Here is a 20943-nt window from a genome sequence, read left to right as displayed (position 1 = left end):
GATTCAAAGATCTGAAAATAGAAAATTTAAGCCAGGTAGGGCCCCTTGTCGGTTAAAACCGCAATACTACCTGGGATTAGAGTATTAAGGTACATGGCTTGGGGCCGCTGAGTAGAACTACATGGGCATAATAACAAACATAATTTATAATCACTCAATTTAACTTTATACCTTATAACATGATCAAAAATGACTAGATTCATAAAACTAAAAACATTTGTTGTCGTTGGTTTTTATCGTTGGGCTAATACTTAGTATAGTTAGAATAAAATAATGGGGAAAAAAATACTTACCTCGTTTTCAAGTTCAATTTCATTTTCGTAGTCCAAACTGTTTTCATCGGGTTCGACTTGTTGATCATCGTCACCAAATTCTTGTGTAGTTGGTACAGATGGGCATTCTAGCATATGTAGGACTTCTTGAGGTAGAGCCAACTGTTTTCGATAACGGGCTCTTTTGTCCAGATGAAGAGATGATAATAGGGGATCTGAGGTATCCATGGCTCGATTGAATATGTCTGTCATAGTGGCTGTTCGACTAATTTTTCGAGAATGACGCAGTCTATCCGACTTGTACATCTTGTTTCGAGACTCACCTCCTTCTTCTCCAAGGCATCCAAGGGGGATAATACTAGAATTTATGATGTCCTTTCCGTGGATCAGGATCTTGTGCATTGATGCAGGCATCGGGAACCATTGATACAAAGTTAGGTAATATTGTACTACGTTGAAGCAATACTCTCCAAATTTGTCAGCGTTGAGGGGGAGTTGACAAGTTAAGGCCACCAAGATGACCCAGAGCCTTCGAACAAACTCCACATCTAATCCAGTCAACTTTGCGAACTCTTCGTAATTTCGGAATGCTCGACGAGCGGTGTTGCCATCATTGGATGTTCCACTGCCAGTATTATTTGGAAAATCCACCCGCAGTCCCATTTCTTTCAGCAGTAACTGTTGGATCTCTTCCTTCCTCTTCTTTACACTTGCCTGAAGCACAGGTCCACGTGCCTGCCATTTCTGGATATCCAAGCGGTATGCAATGTGTAAACAAAGTTCCAAAAGTCGAATCCAAGCGTGGAGAGGGCTGATACCATGGTTAAGACGCCCGGGCTTCGGGGTAAACAACCCTTTTCCAATATTTTCGATGGAATTAAATGTTGAAGGTTTTGCTTCACAAATCGGGCAACACATTGAAGATTTGACCCCACAAATTGCTGATAATACTTTTCCGTCAATTACAGTAAATCTCAAGTCGAAGTTGATGGTGATGGTTTTCCCCAGGTCCACAAATACTTCAATTGGGTCGAGAACTGCAATCTGATCTTCAACATATTTTTGCTCGTTCAATATTTTTTCCTGGGACTCCTTGATGTATTGCAGGTGTAGGGGTCTGCAAAATCGAATGGATTGAGGCGAAGAATTGTTCCAAATTACAGTTCCATTAGCGGCAGTCAATCTGATTGGAGTCAAAGTTGTTGCAAATATTGAGGAGTCGTCAAAAGATGTTGAAGACTTCTGCTTGTATCTAGATTGTCCAGATGATCCATCAAATCCCCATGAGCAAATTAGTGTTGCTTTGATCTCACATATATGTTGAGAGGCAAATATTTGAAGCAAGACCGAATTCTGCATATTGACAATACGAGATGCAGTATGCTGTAACAGGGAATTCAATGGAATTGATGCTGAGGACTCTGTCACGCACAATTCATCCGCTGGTGGTCTTGAGGAAATCTTGCACTTTTGAACTTCATGGTAGGATGGATATAAAGGACATCCATGCTGGTTAGCTCCTTCTCGAAGCCTCTGGTACTGTGTTTGTGTCAATCCCAAATCTAAAATTAGGGACAATGCTTCTTCAGCAGTATAAGGGGTTGGAGTTGTTGAAGGTTTGCTGAGGGAATCCAGTATTACTTGCTGTTTCGATGGTGACAGGGATTTTTTGATAATTCTGGCTGCCTCAGGATGTCCGTGCTTATTTAACGTCCTAGAAACTGCATGGACAAGGTCGCCAGGATCCTCAGGGGACAAGGATTTCTCAAGTTCTTCAACCCTTCGTCGCTTGGTCCTTTCTGAAGGGAAGAAGTTTTTAGGCAAGACAAAATAACCGTCCAAGTATTGTTTTTCCTTGTCCAAGAAAAAACTCATTCTTCTTGCGCACTTCTGATATTTGGCGACTGTTTTGAAGGCCCAAGCTCTTGCTAATCTGTCCAAGTGATCCTGTTGCAGATCGTTCAAACTTGCAGGTAAAGATTCTGATACAGTTGTCTTGATAAAATTAACTCGTTCAGACGGTGTTTTTAAATTTACTATCTGAAACCCATATGATTTTAATTATTTAAGTAAAAAAAACAGTAAATTTTTTTTATTAATTTTGAGAATAAAATAACCCTTATATTACCTTTTCGGCCAAAAACTTCTTTTCTATAATTGTTGGTACTCCTTCCGTGTCGTCATCTTCCATGTCGTGTGTCCTTGTTTCTGGAGACTTATCACTTGAGGCCAGCGACACCATCAAGTCAGGTCGGTCTGAAGAAGGCTGTTCCGAGTCGTCATTCGTAGATCCACCGGCATTATCTTTAATTGTGCTCATTTTTTAACGAATAGCCCGATTTAGGTCCGTCAGGTTGCTGTGTGGAGTCCGTATGGGAAAGATCATCATACACTCCGGGTTCAGCTTCCTGACTTCCCACCGATGGGCCCCCCACGGTGTTTGGTGTTTCCGAAATTGGTGTCCAATCCATGTCAATGTCCGTGTCGCTACCGTAATCAATTGTAATCTGAAACAAGAATATTATTTTAACTCATTTACCAATAACACCGAACATCCCAACGATAATTGCCAAACATTCATCCTAGATCATTTAACCAAGTAATTTTCATCATGTCCACGAAGGAAGCTTCTCTTCATATTTCGATTCCTCGGTTCTGCGAAATAAATAAATATTTTAGTTAAATTAATCATATATGACACAAATATAATTTATTTTTCCAATATTTATTTTTTTACCAAAATCGGGCGAACATTGCATTATCGTGCTATAATATCATGTATTATGACTAGTAATCACATTTCAGTTAATTTCAGTTCATTATAACAAATATTGTGTTCATTTTGATGTGTTGTATGTGAAATCCGCGATTATCACTTGTGACACTACCCTTGTAAATCCCAACTTTGAACCCCGCTCATGCCAAAAGTATAAACTTATAGCAGAATTTTTTTTTATCAAAATAATTCTAATTTTTTGAACTTTTTTTAGTACTTACCAGGAATGGATATTATGGGGAATAACAGAGATATAGAGAACACATGATATCCTTACGGGAAAGTTGAAAATGCGCGTGGCCACAAAAAGTTCAATCCGTCGCACGGTGCAGCGGTAACGATATATGACTCTACGATCAGTCACGGACCTTATCTTATCATCAAACTCCTCCACCACCTACCAGGCAACTGCAAATATTATTCTTATTCAATATTTCACTGAACAAGATTTATTCTGGCAGTTGATTTCGTGTTGTACGTTTTTTCTTTACACTTACAACTTAATTCAGATACGTAATTAATATTAAGTATTTTGCATATTAAGTATGGAACTAGCAAATCTCAGAAAGTTTACCGTTAACGCGTTAAAGGAAGCCGATATCAAGAAGCATGGAACTTATTTGGGACATGGATCCTTTGGAATTGTGGAGCTGGGTATGAGTCAAATTTTGAGTTAAACTAAATAAGAAAACTTATTGATGAGTACGAACTTTTCTTCTTTTCTCAGTGTCAGCATTATTTTCTCTATAAAAATCTCGATAAAAATGTTTTCATCAGATGTAATTTATTTATTAGCAGATAATAAATATTTGTGATAAATTGGCAAACTGAGTTACAGAGGTCGGCAATATTTTTTTTCAAAATACATACATGATACAAAATACTTACTTACTGCCGGGTTGAAAATTCAAAATACAATTCAATGAAATCTTTAAAGAAAATCGACCTCTGGAAATCATTCCAAATTTTGAGTGACATGATGAGAAATATTTTGAGCGAGAGATAAATAAACGTGGGGAAACCGACAAATTCTCACAAATATTTATTATGCTAATCAATAAATTCCATATGTAAATGTTTTCTTGATAGACCAAAATAAAGTTGACAATAAAAAGTGAGTAAGGATGAAAAGTTTATGTCTCAATAAGCATATATAAATATTCTCACATGTCAAAAACTGAAAAATTCTGAGAATTTGGGATGCATAATCAAAACATGTTCAAAAATATTGTCAGCGTGGAGGAATGAATGATCGAGGGGTCATCATAAAGAGGGAACCTTTTTGCATGTAAAGCACCAAATGGCTCGATATAGGTATCAATCTCTTCCAAATTTAATGCAATTAAAACTTTACCATTGAACATTATCTGCAAATTGAGTTTAGAGAAAGTTGCATGAAAAAATATGGACAAAAAAAGCATTTTTTGCATAGGCAAATGCATGTTAAATACATTCCAATTTCCACTGGCAGACTAAACAAATCATGCATATCATGAATTTTTGTATGTAGAACTTCTGGAATATGTTGATTTTGAAATAAAATTTTAAAATAATGCAATTGTACAAAAAATATTCTTCTAGATGAGGTTCAGTACTATCATACACCCTGCGACCATCTGCGACTTCCTTTCCGAAATCGTATACCAAACTTGATTTGCCAGATTTTTTAGCAACTTTGTAAATGTTTAGGTAAATTTTTCGTTCCTTCATATCTCCCCACAAACTATATATTTTTGGAAAGCTGAAGGCCTCACGAAAAAGAATACATATATAATATATTCGGGGTATTCGGCCAACCTTTGACCTTCCAAGGTCAATTTGCGCTGCAACAAATTGCACAAAAACGACTAGAAAAACCATACATTCCTGTCGAAATCTCCTGGCCCCAGGAGGAGGAATTTGACCATACATTTATTTGTTGTAAGTTAGTAGTAGGAATATAATTAATTACCGTCAACGTCGACATTGACCTTAGTGACCTAGCATGGGGGTTTGAAAGGTCAAGTCGCACATTGCCCCACAAGTGTGGTACCGTTGGATCAAGTGGATTCAGAATATATATACTTTATGGGGTCGGGGACACATTCGGTAGTAGAATGCTACTACAGTTTTTAGAGTGTAGTGTGTAAAGGGTCGAGGTCAGAGTGTGCAAGGGCAAAAAGGCATGGGGATGCCTTTTTGCCTATTAGGCACGCGAATTTTAGGCATGCCTTTTTGCCTTTTTGCCTTTTGCCTTTTTGACAAAAATTGGGGCTATATGATAAGAACATTCATGTTGTAATAGATTATTGTTTTATTGAATTTAAGTTTAATTATTCACAGTTAACATCATTTGTCGACATGTGTACGTTTAAACTATATCCGCTGAGGTTAATTGGATGACTGCTCACCCTAACAATCAATTAAAAATACCTTGACGTGTGTAATTAGGAATTATTATCAAGAAAGCCTAAATGTGCACATTAATGCCACAACTATTGCTACATTAATAACATATATTGGTCAAGCAATTATTAAAAACCAAGAAGAAAGCATAAATATGTTTTATCCATGATATTTAGTCAAATAAAATTTTCCAAACATTCCCCCATGCAGATATAGGCAAAAAGGCAAAAAGGCATGAAACGGGCAAAAAGGCACGCAAAAAGGCAATTCGGCATTGAAAAAGGCAAAAAGGCATGCCTTTTTTTCTGAAAAAGGCGCCTATTTGCACACCCTGGTCGCGGTGCGGCCTGGGAACACTCTCCGCATTTCTCAAGTATTGCGATGGGTCTGTATCTTAAATTAAGATACAGGCTCATCCCAGTATATTAAGGTTCTTAATATATTGTAGAACCTGGCAAAATTACCTATTTATGTAGCTGGCAGGTCTGTTTTTTAACAGTAGACAATTCTTCCTAAACTTACATCAAAGTAAAATTCTAGAGTTTACCATTGTCGTTTAACCATTATACATTGTGCATAGTATATATACTTAGAAATGTGATATTAAAAAAACGAACGGTATTGATATGTGTGTAGGTGGTATTAAACAGTTATACCGTATTGGTATTGAACCGGTATCAAAACAATACAGTGTAGTAATAATTTTTATACTGACTGGTATTAATTTTTTTACGTCGCAGTATTAATTTAATACCAGATCAATACCACTGCGGTAGAGTCACATATCAATACCAGCAGTTATTGGTTTTGTTAAGAGTGTATGTACATAATTTACGCTTTGGTTTAGGGTTAATTTATGAATTCATTACAGTCACGGTAAAGAAGGAACTAATGGCGTTGAAACATTACAACAAAGCTGGAAGAGAGGACAGCGTTCGGGAAATTAGCACCCTTGGAAGAATACAACATGAAAATGTTGTCACGTTGCGTGGGATAATTGAGGACGGTATGAAATTATACGAACCACATCCACTCACAATGCGAAGTGTTACACCCAGATCTTTTTATGACCATGCCAGTTGGATATACAAACTCTTCATAAACAACGTTTGGTGTGGCACTTGGGCAGATGCGCAAAATTCGGCGACTTATAGCCGCCGCAAATTCGTGAAAACGCTCGATTTTACGGTGAAAAATGAGTTATGGTCGGATTTCACCCAAAATTCGTGCGTTTTAGCGATCTTATGGCGCCAATAACTCGCCGAATTTTGCGCATCTGCCCAAGTGCCGAACCAAACGTTGTTTGTGAAGAGTTTATCTATCAAACCGCGATGGTCATAAAAAGATCTGGGTGTAACACTTCGTGCACTTTGTCAGAAATAAATAAATAAATAATAAAATTAAACTAAAGTGTGAAGATATCCTTACCGGGCGAAATAATTATGATGCTCCACCCGTTGATTCTATTTTGACGCCAAATTATAACACTAATTTCCGCGAAATTCAAATTCATTAAAATCCAGAATAGAAATTAATTTCATACGATATCCAATTTGAATTTCGGGGAACTTATTGTAACAATTTGGCGTCAAACTAGTACAACCTACATAGGTTGAGCATCATAGTAAGTATCATAGCAAGTTCCTTGCCTCTGTAAGGATTTCATGACACTTTTTTTAGTTTCCCTAAACCGCACTAAAGACATTCATTTAAACTTTGTTCATATCTAGACTTCGACAAAATACCCAAGATCCTCTTGGAGTATATGGAAAACAGTTCTTTACTAAATTATCTAGAGAAACTTAAAGAGACCTCGATCCATGATGTACAAGTGGAACATCAATTACTCCAAATTGTTCTCAACGTCTCTGTCGGAATGACACATTTACACCAATTAAATTGCATCCATAGAGACCTTGCTTCCAGAAATGTGCTAATTAATGGGACTGGTGTCGCTAAAATTGGGGATTTGGGATTCAGCATCTTTGTGGAAGGACTTCATTTGTTGGACACGTTTGAGTATAAAGTAAGTAAGAGAGCCGTTTTACTAGAATATATCATTTGTCATAACAAATCAAATATTTCAGAAATGTCATGAATGTCTGTCATTTAAAAAGCTTATTAGCCTCATTATCTGTCAATGCGTCATAATGTCAGGACATTTGTGACAGATTGGACATTCTATACTTAGAAAAAACTCCCCTATCCACATACATACACCTTTTTTGCCAAACAGTGTACCAAGATAGAGGGAATTTTGTTTTAAATACCATAAAGGTCGTAAATGTCTTGTCAAATATGTCATACATGTTAAATTCAACAATATTTTCAGGTATTTAACATTTATGAAATTTAAGTACATTTATGACATATATATACTTATGAACATATTGCGGCACACTTACCGTCGTCATGAAAAATTCACTTCTCTAACAATGACGGAACTCACGAGGGAAACTAACATCGCATCGCAACAAATTTTCTAATCTAGCAAACTCGCAAAATTCAATTATTTTTCTTCATAAATTGTACAGAAGGACACCTCCGAACATCTCGCTTTTTCGGGCCCCTAGAGCCCATTTTCACCCCGGCCCTTTGATGTACACAATTTTCAAGCAGTTTTGTGTGTTATTGAATAATTAAAAATGCATAATGGTTTCCGCCAACATTTGCGACCTTTGTTGCGATGCGATATTTGCGCGGTTGTCGTGAGCTCCGTCAATGACACGATTCGATTACTAATCCAATGAAAATATTAAAGGCCGAGGAACTTAAAAAAATTCCTATTCGATGGGCCCCAAAGGAAAGTGTGGTCGGCGTCGAGAGGGAGGACCGAACAAAACGCCAGATATACTCGCGCCTTTCAGACGTATGGTCGTATGGGACGCTTTTATGGGAAATTTGGTCGCAAAGTGGTCTTCCATGGAAAAAGGATGAGGATAATAGTTTGACAAATGAGGTTCTTATATTTCCCATTTTTACAATTTATTTACCAAGTGCTGAAACCCCTTTATAAGATCGTTATGTCCGTCTGTTGGCGCGATAACTCTCGAACGGGTCAACGAGATCAAAGGTCAAAATTTAAGTTTTGAGCGTTTTATACGTTACTGATGGGGGGGAAAGGCTAATAGAGCGCAATTTCACTGTTAACGTTAACTGAATTAATTTGTTTCACCCCTTGGTTACGGTCGTTTGTAACGATTTATTTATTAAAATTATATTTTAATTCACATTAATCCAGGAAGTCGTGGAGGCATTGAAAAATGGAAAAAATCCATCAAATTATCATCCATCCTCCTTCAAAGCCCCTCCCATTGTGCTAGAAATTATGCACAAAACCTTTGACCAGAGATGGAAACGAAGAATGCAGTTTTACGAAATTCAATTAAAATTGGAGCAACATTTACGGTTTTTAAACGATTCATTAATGAAATCCGGGGAAAGAGTGCGGAAAAAATCTGTCCTGTTAAATCAAGTCAAGCGCGATATTCTGTTTCAAACCGTGGTTACTAAGGATAAGCGAATAGGTAAATATGTACATTAAATTCTAAGCGGTCACGAAATACATATCTTCACAAGCAGAAATCATTTTTTCCTAAATCTCATTAGCTATAAATTGGTTTCCAAAAATAATGGATAAAATCGCCCCATAAAATTTAAATTCAGCTCGTTGTTTTTAATCATTTTATTATTTAAATACAAGTTGTAACTAGGGATGCTCCGCGTATGGTAATTACCCGTACGGGTGCTACACTCTTAGCAAAATTGTGTTAAATTTCCCCAAACGGAGTGTATATATGACTTAACCGTCTGGGGAAGATCATTTTCCCCATTTGGGGAAGATTTTTTCCCCGTCATGTGAAGATCGTCACAAGACGGGGAAAAAATCTTCCCCAATTAGGGAAAATGACCTTCCCCAGACGGTTAAGTCATATATACACTCCGTTTGGGGAAATTTAACACAATTTTGCTAAGAGTGTACCTGTAAATTAACCGTAAATACCTGTAGGAGTACCCGGATGGGTACCCACACAATACCTACCATATATACCTACAAGCAAATTGTAGCTATAATTGTGTGAAGGTTATGAAGATTTTTGTCAGAGTTGAAACTCAAAGTGCGCATAAATATGCCTTAAAACTGTGAGATGAGATTTTGGTCTCCTGTACAATTACAACCCCAAATTAAAAATCAGTGGGTGAGAGTTATTACCCGTTCGGGTAAATCGGGTAATCGCTTAATACCTGGTATTTACGGGTACCCGTAACTTGGCGAACATATGCCGGGGAACGGGGTTTCGGGTACCCGAAACATCCCTAGTTGTAACTAATTTAGGAACAAATCTTTCTACATACGTATTTGGTGACCATTCAGTTCAGACGCATGTTTTCCAAATTAATTATGTTACATTTAACAAAAATTCAAATATTCGCATAGATCCAGAAAATGACGATGAGCCATACACAAGCCCCCTCTTTGAAAATATCCAATCAGCAATTATGAATTCTGAGAATTCATTCACAAAAAGTGATGCAATTCATCACCTAATCATTAAATTTGGAGTCACTAACCCCATGACCAATTTCGTTGGGAGGACTGAAGAATTGAGAAAATTAAAAAGCATGACAGAGTCTGACAAATGCTCGGTCACTATTGTTCAAGGTATCGGAGGAATTGGTAAATCCCAACTGCTTAAGAAGTTCTTAGAAACATTACGGCACGATTCTCCCAGCGTACGGCAACCTATCCAAACATGGCTCAATGGAAGTAGTTCAAATGAATTTTACAAATCTTTGAACAATTTTTACAAGATTTTGTCACAATCAGCGCACCTCGACATCAATGAGGTGTCGCTAATTCCCAAATTAATTCAGGAAATTCGACCTGTGAAAGACACCCGAGAATGGATCGTTGTCATAGATGATTTCGCTCGACATGAGAATATCTCCGATTTCTCAAAAATTATCAAGGAACTTACCGCCGATAAAAATATCGCGGTAATTATAACTACCCGTAGAAACCTAGTGCTTGGAGAGGCAGAACTTTTGGTACTGAAATGTTTAACCGATGCCGAAGCTGTCACCCTAATTTCTGCAGCATGTCCGAAAAACTTTGAAATATTTGAGGAAAGCTCACCCCAATTATGTACCGCACTTTTGAATAATCCTTTCTCCTTACAAGTAGCAGTTGCAATAATTAGAGAACAGCTGCAAAAACGGTTACTATTTGGTCGAGTCAGATTCGGCAAGGGGAATTATGTTACCGAATTTTTGGAAAAGTTTGAATCAAACTGCAGCGAAATTATATCTTATAAACTAATTCTGGATGAGTATGAGGAATCTATCAGTTCAATAGTTGTAGCCTCTTTGAATGACATTGAAACTTATTTCTGTTCCGAGGCAAGCTATGCAATTTCTGTGTTACAAATATTGTGCCGCATTTACCCGAAGAAGGTTACTGCCAGAGGACTAAAGTCAATTCTTCACTGTAACGATCACCAAAAATTCGATACTTGTCTCGATATCTTGACATCTTATGGATTCTTACAGATAAAAAATGAATCCATAAATCTCGAATCTTGTGTCATAATTCCAAATATTTTGTTTCTACGAGGTATTCAAGGTAATAGAAATGATGAGGAAACGTTTTGCGCATTTTTTGAAAATATTGACTTACAACTACTCGACGCAGATGATTTGGCAATAGTTTATACCCTTTGGCAAAATGTCTCACATCGGACGTCAATTCTATCGAGGTGTGTGGGTTTTATTTTCAAGTTGTTAGAAGCATACACAAATCATAATGCATGCGAGAAAGCAATCCTAGAATTTGCGCTGGCCCAGAGCAATGTTTTAAGAAATATTTGGGGTTCAACTGATTCGATAAATAGGGATGATGCTGGATTACAGCTCTCTGTGAAATTCGATGACATTGGTAGGGTCTTGGAATTTGTTCCGAAACCATTTAAACTACCCGCAACTGTTGGGGAGGAAGAAAGTGGAGGAAGTAATTTCAAATCTTTCGTTTTCTTGATTCCTGGTTTATCCAAACAGTTAAAGTTGCTTAATTTTTCATATTGAATTATTTTGTTGGTACAATTTAACCATAATTTCCCACATGCATGAGGGATATTAAGATTCAGATTGTTAACGCCAATGTGATAGAGATGTGGAAATATGTAAATAACCAAATATTGATATATGTATCCTATTGAGCAGAGGATAATACAAAATTAAGAGACTATTTATAATTAGAGGAAAACATCAGTAAAAATTAAGAAGATTTAATCCATGTTTTTCCAGAATCAATAAAAAATATTAGGAAAATAATGCTTAAATAAAATTACACACCAGAGGCACGGTCAGGGATTAGTGGGTCGATTTTTAGAGATTATTACGCTGCTAATCTTTCAATTTGGACGGCCTTCTCAGTTTTATCTGTGTCTTTTGAAATCAATTTTCCTCCGAAATGCAATAGATGTCGTGTTGCCCAACGGCAAATATAATGTTACTTTTACCAACACAAAAATTATAAATTATAACACAAAAATTATAATTATAATTATTGTATTAAGTTGTGGGATGTAAGTAAAATTAGTAAAATAAAATAAAATAAGTAAAATTAATAAGATAAGTAAAATTATGTCATGAATTATACGTGTATATAAGTTGCTGTCATTTCTTTGAAACATAAATTGGTGACTGCAAATTAGTTTATAAATGTTAAGAAAGGTCTAGGCTACATTTTGATATAAATATTGCCCATGTTGGGTAATCGTAAGATATCGTAAGATTGCTTTAAAAGTGTGTGAATTCGTGAATTTAATGTATGTAAGTGAATGAGTGGGGCAATGTGAGTCATGCGGGAGTGGTTGAAGTGCGTTGTCATGGTGATGAAGAAAGGAGACGGCGTGCTTGGCAACGAGAAGAGAGCAGTATGTAAGTAGAGCTCGAGGTGTGTATATCAAGCTGTATTTTTGTGCCAAGATGTTTACGTAAAATAAAGGACCACGGCAAATAAGGGGTGTTTTTGGGCCGACGGTTTTTTTCGATTTATTTTACTCAACCCAATGGGAAAACATAATTTCAGTATGAAAAGGTTGAAAAACATCAACCCACACATTTGTACAACCAGCTTTTCACTCCCAAATCGCCATCGCTAGAATCACCAATTTGCTGAACTTTGATGGCAAATTATTGTGTCCTGGTTGGACGTATCGAGCTGAAATTTTTACCACAAACTCTCATGACCTTAGATATTCTAGGAAATAAAAAATATTGCTCAGTTCATACATATCGGCTCGATTAAAAATCATTGATCACAAAAAACAGCCGTTATTTCAGTTGAACTGATGTATATTCTAACGACAAACCTCGCCCACGCAATATATCCAAAAATTAGTGCTGGATGTGTCTCAGTTTTTTTAGATAAAAAATCATATATACCAAAAAACCACCCCAAAAACGCCGTAATTTTGCATTTTTGGACAATATCTCATACGTAAACACCCTATGCATGGTTCCACTGACCTCCCGATAGAAGACCAACCCCACCCACACAACATATCAAAAAATTAGAGATTTCTATGTAAGACTGGGTGTTTTGAGATAAAAAATCATATATACTAAAAAACACCCTAAAAACGCCATAATTTTGCATTTTTGGACAGTATCCCAGTAGGCAATTCGAGGGTCGAAATCGCAGCGATACCAGCGAATTTAGGGCGACTTCGCTGCAGAGAAAAGTCGCTTCGACTTCGACGCCGACTCCACGTAGAATTCTGTACGACTTCGTAGCGAAAGATGCAACACCGAAATACATACGAAATTTCGCTACGAAGTCGTAGAAGTAAACTCGTTGCTCCTTCGAGTAGAGAATAAGCTCGTCGAATTCGTAGCGAATTCTCAGAGAATTCCAAGCAAAAATCGAACCAAGTATTTCAGCTGCGACTTCTGAGCGAATTCGCACCGACTTCTCTCCGCCTCCTGCCACAGCATAATTATATGTGGTAGTCTGGTTTCAACCTTCATTATGAGCACACGTGATCATCGCCCTGAGCATCTGCTGAGTAAAAGATCTCAACGACGAATAATTTCTAACAAAATTAATAATTTCTTTAAAAGCCTGCAAACTGGAAGTGAAGAAATTAATAATCCATGTAACGTGCAAGTACATATTAATTCAGAATTAGGACAAGATAGTGAAGTGACGAGTGATTTGGAATTATTGGGCGCCGGTTCACCGAATCAGTCCATTCAAATTTTTGAAAACGTCAGCTCTCCAGATAACAATTTAAGTGACTTTACACCCTGCATTCCAATCGAGGACAAAAATTATTTATTAGAAATCAGGAAGTGGGTTGTAAGTAATAACATTACTAGAAACGCTACTTCGGAATTATTGAAATTTTAAAATGAAATGAAATTTTAAAATCTCATGAGTGTTTTAAAAATTTTCCTAAGGATGCAAGGACATTGCTAGAGACACCCAAAGTTACAAATACTATTCCTGTGGGGAAAGATGAATTTTCATATTTCGGTGTAAGTGCAGGATTAATTAAATTTTTGGATTGCAATCCTCTCGTAGCTGAAGTTAATTTGCAAATTAATATAGACGGAATTCCATTATTTAAAAGTTGTAGTAAGCAATTTTGGCCAATATTAGTATCACCCTTTAATACAAATTACGTTTTTGCTGCTGCCATTTTTTGTGGTGACGAAAAACCATCCAATTTAGAAGAATATCTTCATGATTTTATACTTGAACTTAACCAACTATGTGTAGAAGGTTTAAATCACAACGGGAAGAAATACAAGATCAAAATCAAGAATTTTGTTTGTGATGCACCTGCCCGTTCTTTTGTGACTGCAATTAAAAATCACACGGGGTATTATGGGTGTGGCAAATGTGAGACTAAGGGAAGTTACGTAAATCATCGCGTAGTGTTTACCAAAACAAATGTAGTTCTGAGAACAAATGAATCTTTTCGCCAACAATCCCAAAGCCGTCATCATCATGCACCTTCACCTTTACTTGAACTGCCTATTGACATGGTCAATGATTTCGTTTTTGAGTACATGCATCTTGTATGCTTAGGCGTCACTAAAAAATTATTAAAATTGTGGACAGACGGCCCAAGGGCACCATACAGGTTACGACATGCAGAAACTGAACAAATCTCGAGCAGATTGGAAAGTATTAAATTAACAAAGGAGTTTGCTCGTAAGCCAAGAACATTGAAGGAACGCGATAGGTATAAAGCGTCGGAATTGAGAACGTTTCTTCTGTACACAGGCCCTGTAGTTTTGAGGGACATTTTACCAGCAAAATTCTACCACAATTTTCTAGTATTGTCTGTAGCAATTAGAATTCTTTTAAAACCACACCAAACAGAATCAAATATTGATTATGCTGGCAACCTCTTGACCTTTTTTGTGGAAAACTTTAAGGAGCTGTACGGACGAGAAAACGTGTCTTACAATGTCCACGGATTAATTCATTTGGCGGCAGATGTCAAACATCACGGATCATTAGATGAATTTAGCGCTTTTCGTTTTGAGAATTACCTGGGGAAAATTAAAAGATTAATTAAAAGTGCAAAATTTCCTCTCCAACAAATTCATAGGAGGCTGACTGAACAAAGTTGTACCCTCGAGCTCTCTGATAATTCAAAAAACATTACTTCTAACACATCCCAACAGTCGAAAGAAATTACATTTAAAAATACCAAAATTTCTGTAAAGTTCCCAAATAATATTGTACTTCTTAAAAGTGAACAAATCTTACTTATTAGCAAAATTGTGACTGAAGTGGATAAAGTTTTTCTCGCCGGAAATATCGTTTCCGCTCCAAAAAATTATTTTCAATATCCTTGCGACTCTAAATACGTTTTAGTTTTCAGAGTGAACTTAAAGAAGGTTGACACTACCGAACTTTTAATCCCTATGTCCGAGGTGTCTCATAAATGTGTTTGTGTTCCCCTCAGTAAAAGTGAGAAATTTGTGCTGTTCCCACTAATTCATTCGGAGGACTGAAAATGGATCAATCAAATTCAACCCATGCCATTGTCCACTTCCCATCTGACAACACAGTAGAAATTGTTCCAATAAATTGGATTAACGACCAGGCAACGCATTGCCAATTTCCACCATCAGGAGAGAAAGGGGTTAAGAAAATAAAAAAGAAAGGCGGTGTGCCATTACCCCATTGGGCCACATATGAAATCACGATACTAAAATACTTTGGTAAGTGGGCCGAAAATGCATCTTTCTTAATTTATATTAGTCGAATTCTCATAATTATATTATTTATAAACATTAAATACGTTTCAGCATCCTACAATGCAGCTGCTGAACAACTTCCAAAGGCAATAACCGGCAACAAGTTAAGCGATTCTGAAATACAGACCGGAACTAGAAGTAAAATGTCGTCGACTACCTTTTCTTCAACCCTACCCGTACCCCCACAAGTAACGACTCATCGTACTGAAATAGTTTCTTCTTTGGAATCAGGAAATGAAAATGGGGAGACGACTTTCGTTCTTCCACCTGAATTTGGTGGCAGCTTAATATTGGTATCGCCAGAGGGACAGGAATACGCACAAAACATCGCAAACACAGAGACAAATAATTCCAATTCGCCTAATTTCATCAATAATGGTATTATTTAATATTGCACATTTTGTATGTTTGTGGCTGCTATACGTTATTCAATTATTGTTATGTTTACATAATATTTTAGAAATCATGAAGGAAATTTTGGTACAAGTTCATCAAATAAAAGTAACTCAAAATGAGCACGGACGAAGGCTGACTAATATCCAGAATTTGTTGAGCAACCGAGACCGCAACCCCCCAGTGAATCCATCCTATTCTTTTCCAAGGCAATTTTTCCCCCTAAAAAGCAAGGAAAGCTTGAAAGCTTTGGAGGAAATCTTGAAGGATCCTGCTCCCAAGATAGCATTGGTAATACTCAACCATCTTTTTTTCATTATTACGTCTCCAAAAATTAAAAATATTTAATGTTTTTGCATTACTTGTAGAAAAAATTACTTTCTGAATGTGGAGGAAACACTTTGGAAGATTGCTTGGAGCTTATGGCAAAATATTTGTGTTCGGATGAAATGCTATCACAACATAGTTATCATGGACGCAGTGGGAAGACTCCATTTTTAAATCAATATCCCGAACTCAATCAGGTTGTATTTGGTAAGTTCCATTTTAGAACTATGGAATTGTGCACGAGATAAGAAAATATAATTTTGCGATGGTGAATTTTCAGAAGGCCTTTCACAAAATGATAACGCCGTTCCAGTTACCAGGAAGTCTGTCGATGAAGCCTTCCAGAAAATTTTGAAGCGGGGAGCTGATCGATTCGGAAAGAAAGTGTAAGTGGTGAACGAGTTTTATTTAGCAGAAGTGTGATTTACTAACTCCATTATTCTTTTATAGGAAACCTCCCTCCAAGCCGACATCGAACCCCGGAAATATTTCAATCGTTGGGACAGAAGAAACTCAATAAAAATAACAATTATATCTTTCTGATATTTATATTTGTTAATTTGCAATAAATCAAGTTTTCGTATAATTATAATGTGCAACGACAATTATATATTGAGGTAGCATCGAATTCACCTCGAATTCATAACGAAACTCCATCTCGAATTCGCTACGAAGTAGCGAGAAGTCGTTGCGAAATTCGCTGAGAATTCGCTGCTCCTTCCCAAAGAGTCGGCGGTCATGTAGCTGTTGTTTCGACTTCGATTCGATAGAGAGTCGCAACGAGTCGTTGTTCAAGTTTCGCTGCGAAGTCGCACAGAATCGCTGTATTTTTGCCTACTGGGATCTCATACGTAAACGCCCTATGCATGGTACCACTTACCTCCCCATAGAAGACCAACCCCACCCACACAACATATCAAAAAATTAGAGATAAATAAAGCGTTCATGTATGACATTTCTTAAAAAAATCAAAATTATGGCGTTTTTGAGGTGGTCTTTTCGTAAATATGATTTTTTACCTCAAAACACCCAGTCTTAGAAATCTCTAATTTTTTGATATGTTGTGTGGGTGGGGTTGGTCTTCTATGGGGAGGTCAGTGGAACCATGCATAGGGTGTTTACATATGAGATATTGTTTAAACAAAGTTACATGCAAAAATATGAACAAAAACAGGCATTTTTTGCATAGGCAAATGCATGTTAAATATATTCCGATCTCCACAATGAACTTTTATATGTAGAACTTTTGAAATATGTTGCTTTTGAAATACAATTTTAAAATGCTGCATTTTTACAAAAAAATATTAAGTTTTGCATTTGTTTCAAAATTTCAAAATTTTCTTATTTTTTCAAACGTTTGAGAAAATTTCAAACTTTTTCGAAATGTTCATATTTATCAAAATTTTGGGAGAATTTCAAAATTTTTCTAAATGTTCATATTTGTTCAAAATTTCCTGAAAATTTTGAAAATTCTTGACAAATAGTCGGAATTCCGAATATTTCCGAACCATTTGAAAAAATGTCAATAATATTTTTTAAAAATTTCAAAATCTTTCGGAAATGTCCGAAATTCCAAAAATTTTTCGAGTATTTTTAAAAATGTAATAATTTTATATGCAATGTATAAATTTTCACGATTTTTGTTAAAATTTTGAAAAAATATGAAAAGTTCTAAAAATTTTGAAATTTTGAAAGAAACGCGAAACGTTGGAATATTTCATTCCGCTTCTCATCATTTCATCCCGCGGGGACGAATGAAAATCTAAATACTGCCCGTGCTGTTCTGCGCTAAACCACATTTCAGTAAATTTCAAGTGTGATCAGCAAATAATTCCCTCTTGCGCCCTTCACCACGGTAAGTTTTTCAACTTATCAGTATTTACTTATATTTTCATTTTGTGATTTTAGTAGTTTGAATTTCATTGTCTTTCCTTCGTTTTTGCAGTGGCCAACTAGGAAAATCGCAAAATGGCAGATGAAGATTCGGGCAAACGACGACAAAATTCTATTACTACTGGTCGAATTAAAAAGAAAACCACCCAAGGAGATCTTCGTACACTTCTGAGCAGGCCGGATGATTACGTCGAACCGGACGACGATGGAGCAGGGACACCAACCTCATAAAATCTTGTTAAACGAAAGGGATTTGAGAATTTACCACATAAAAATTTTCTTTGAAAAGCAGTTCAACTATGTTGGACACAAAAAATCGTCAAACAAGTTTGTGGCGACTTGTAAAATATGTACAGAACTAGCAAAAAGTAGGCTGTACACTTTTGACTTGTGCAGTTTTAAACCGAATGGGAATCGACATTATCAGATAACAACTTTGATTTCATCTAAAACTTTAAGAACCTTAATTTGTACAAGAGTTCTAATTCCCAGGTTTCTCCATTTTTTACAATATAATAAATTTGTTTTTATATTTTGTGAACAGTTGTCGCATAAGGATGTTCCGTTAGAGACCAAAACTGCGAATCACACGGTCAAAGAATTTTTTGCGTCACCCAATCTGGATATTCGAATGCTCACCCACTTCAGTCTCGGTTTACCTCCAATTTACTTGACCTAATTTCAATTGATGGCCTGCCATATTCCTTTATCAATGGACTTGGATTTCGAAATTTGATACACGATATTAACCCAAGATTAACATGTCCGGGCCGAGTGACTCTAGCTAGAAGATTAAATGACACAGTGGACAAGACGGTAAGAAACCATATTTCAAGTTCTTATTGAATTCACCAAGTTCAATTATTATTTACCCAAGTTTCTTTGAATTTCAAACGACATTTAATTTTTGTAATAGGTCAAGCCCTTCATTAACAATCCAATCAAAGCAGTTGATGATCATAATTTGCACGTGACGACAGATATTTGGACAACAAGGCAGGGTGACGGGATAATTGGAATTAAGTGCCACTACATTGAAAAGGCCGAAAATCCTTGGAGCTGGAAGCTCCTCTCAAAGGTTTTAGTAGCTGAGGAGTTCAACGACCGGCATTCGGGAGAAAATATAAAAAATAAATTTCAAAAATGTCTCGGTAGTTTAGGGATAATAAGGTGAATATTAGTAGTTCACATTTGAGAAGTGATAACGGTGCTTAGTATTTGTTACGAGAATTTTTCATTAATTATTGCGATATCAGAGAAAATGACTAAATCGTGTTGTAATTTCTGTATTCCTTTCGCAGATTGGATATCTTGTGACCGATGGAGCAAGCAACATGGTTTGCGGATTCCGTGATTGGATTAACGAGACCGAAGAGAACATTCAGTACCCTGATAACCATGAGACCGAAGATGACGACGTCAACGACACTATTATGGAAGATAATTCAGATCAAGCTGATGGTACAGACTCGGATGATGATGAAGTTAATGAATTTGACGCAGGGGACGATTCGGACACTGAGCAGGATTTTCACATCTCCCTAGGTGAAATATTCAGATTTTCACATCTCCCTAGGTGAAATATTCAGATTTTCACATCTCCCTAGGTGAAATATTCAGATTTTCACATCTCCCTAGGTGAAATATTCAGATTCTCATGCTACGCGCACCGTTTTCAACACGTGAAAGATGTGTTCGCCAGAGGTGGGCGACCAAAGGCTGACCTGGACTGTGCCAACAACATTGTAAAATACTTCATGAGGTCCATTTATTGGCGAAAAAGAATAAAGACATTATTAGGTAAAGTACTTGTGAAACCAGCCCCAACTCGGTGGAATTATACGTACTACGTATTGGAGCGGCTTACACAGGTAAATTCAGTATTGACTAAATTTTATTACTAAATTTTCGAAACTAATTAGATGTAAAAATTTGTGTTTGTGTGAGTGAGTGACAGCCAGCGAAATGAATGATATACGTGAAAGTCATGAAAGTGAATGAAAGAAAGTGAGTGACTGAAAGTGAGTGATAGTGACTGAAAGTGAATGACAGTGACTGAAAGTGAATGATAATGACTGAAAATGAATGACTGTGACTGAAAATGAATGAAAGTGAGTGAAATTTGGCTGTGGTGCGTGTGCGTGACTGAAATTTGAATGAAAATTTTTACATTGAACAGGTATGCCCATACCCCGTGATTTGTTCATGATTTATTGAAAACTTGCTACTTTCTCACATCAACAGTTTGCAAAAATATTTTATTCCTATGTTTTGATCATACCTGTTCAGAAAATTTTTATTAATTCAAAATTCAATCATTTGGATTTTTTAATTATTATGTCTTCACTCGTATTCATTAATTTTCGTCATATTCATTATTTAATGAATACAATTATTCATTTGTGCCAATTATTAAGCATGGAGTAAAACGTGAATGAATGAATAACTTATTGATTCACGCTTAAATGAGCGATTATTCATTCATTGTAGATTCATTGAATAAATTTTTCTTTCATCTTCAATTAATTTCTACTTCACAGAATGTCAACAGGTATGGTTTTGATTGGTAGATTTTGTTACTTGTTTTAATAATGACCCAGTGAGACCAAGACAATT

The 20943-nt window shown here is 36.4% G+C and overlaps 2 protein-coding genes across 2 annotated transcripts; both read left to right on the top strand.

Moving 5' to 3' along the window:
• The first annotated feature begins 3421 nt into the window (after window positions 1-3421).
• On the top strand, window positions 3422-12454 carry LOC118437634 (serine/threonine-protein kinase TAO3-like). The gene is made up of 6 exons (XM_035856813.1): window positions 3422-3702; window positions 6305-6439; window positions 7164-7459; window positions 8195-8392; window positions 8675-8960; window positions 9872-12454. The coding sequence occupies exons 1-6, from the start codon at window positions 3594-3596 to the stop codon at window positions 11512-11514; spliced, it is 2667 nt and encodes an 888-aa protein (XP_035712706.1). The 5' UTR covers window positions 3422-3593; the 3' UTR covers window positions 11515-12454.
• A 2012-nt stretch (window positions 12455-14466) lies between these two features.
• Window positions 14467-16979, top strand: LOC118437535. Its single transcript, XM_035856594.1, has 6 exons — window positions 14467-15678; window positions 15766-16092; window positions 16175-16398; window positions 16476-16641; window positions 16715-16820; window positions 16885-16979. Exons 1-6 carry the CDS (start codon window positions 15471-15473, stop codon window positions 16952-16954), a joined length of 1101 nt encoding a protein of 366 aa, XP_035712487.1. The 5' UTR covers window positions 14467-15470; the 3' UTR covers window positions 16955-16979.
• The last annotated feature ends 3964 nt before the right edge of the window (window positions 16980-20943 follow it).

The sequence above is a fragment of the Folsomia candida genome, unplaced genomic scaffold, assembly GCF_002217175.1.
Source record: "Folsomia candida strain VU population unplaced genomic scaffold, ASM221717v1 Fcan01_Sc014, whole genome shotgun sequence".
NCBI lineage: Eukaryota > Metazoa > Arthropoda > Collembola > Entomobryomorpha > Isotomidae > Folsomia > Folsomia candida.
The sequence above is the reverse complement of the archived record's forward strand: the minus strand, read 5'-3'. Positions and strand labels throughout refer to the sequence as shown.

Bases quoted from the DNA above. Each gene is read 5' to 3' on its own strand.
- LOC118437634 (XM_035856813.1), top strand. From the start codon at position 3,594: ATGGAACTAGCAAATCTCAGAAAGTTTACCGTTAACGCGTTAAAGGAA. The intron at 3,703-6,304 runs GTATGAGTCAAA...AATTCATTACAG, and splicing joins CTTTGGAATTGTGGAGCTGG to TCACGGTAAAGAAGGAACTA. The intron at 6,440-7,163 runs GTATGAAATTAT...GTTCATATCTAG, and splicing joins GCGTGGGATAATTGAGGACG to ACTTCGACAAAATACCCAAG.
- LOC118437535 (XM_035856594.1), top strand. From the start codon at position 15,471: ATGGATCAATCAAATTCAACCCATGCCATTGTCCACTTCCCATCTGAC. The intron at 16,093-16,174 runs GTATTATTTAAT...ATAATATTTTAG, and splicing joins GCCTAATTTCATCAATAATG to AAATCATGAAGGAAATTTTG. The intron at 16,642-16,714 runs GTAAGTTCCATT...GTGAATTTTCAG, and splicing joins ACTCAATCAGGTTGTATTTG to AAGGCCTTTCACAAAATGAT.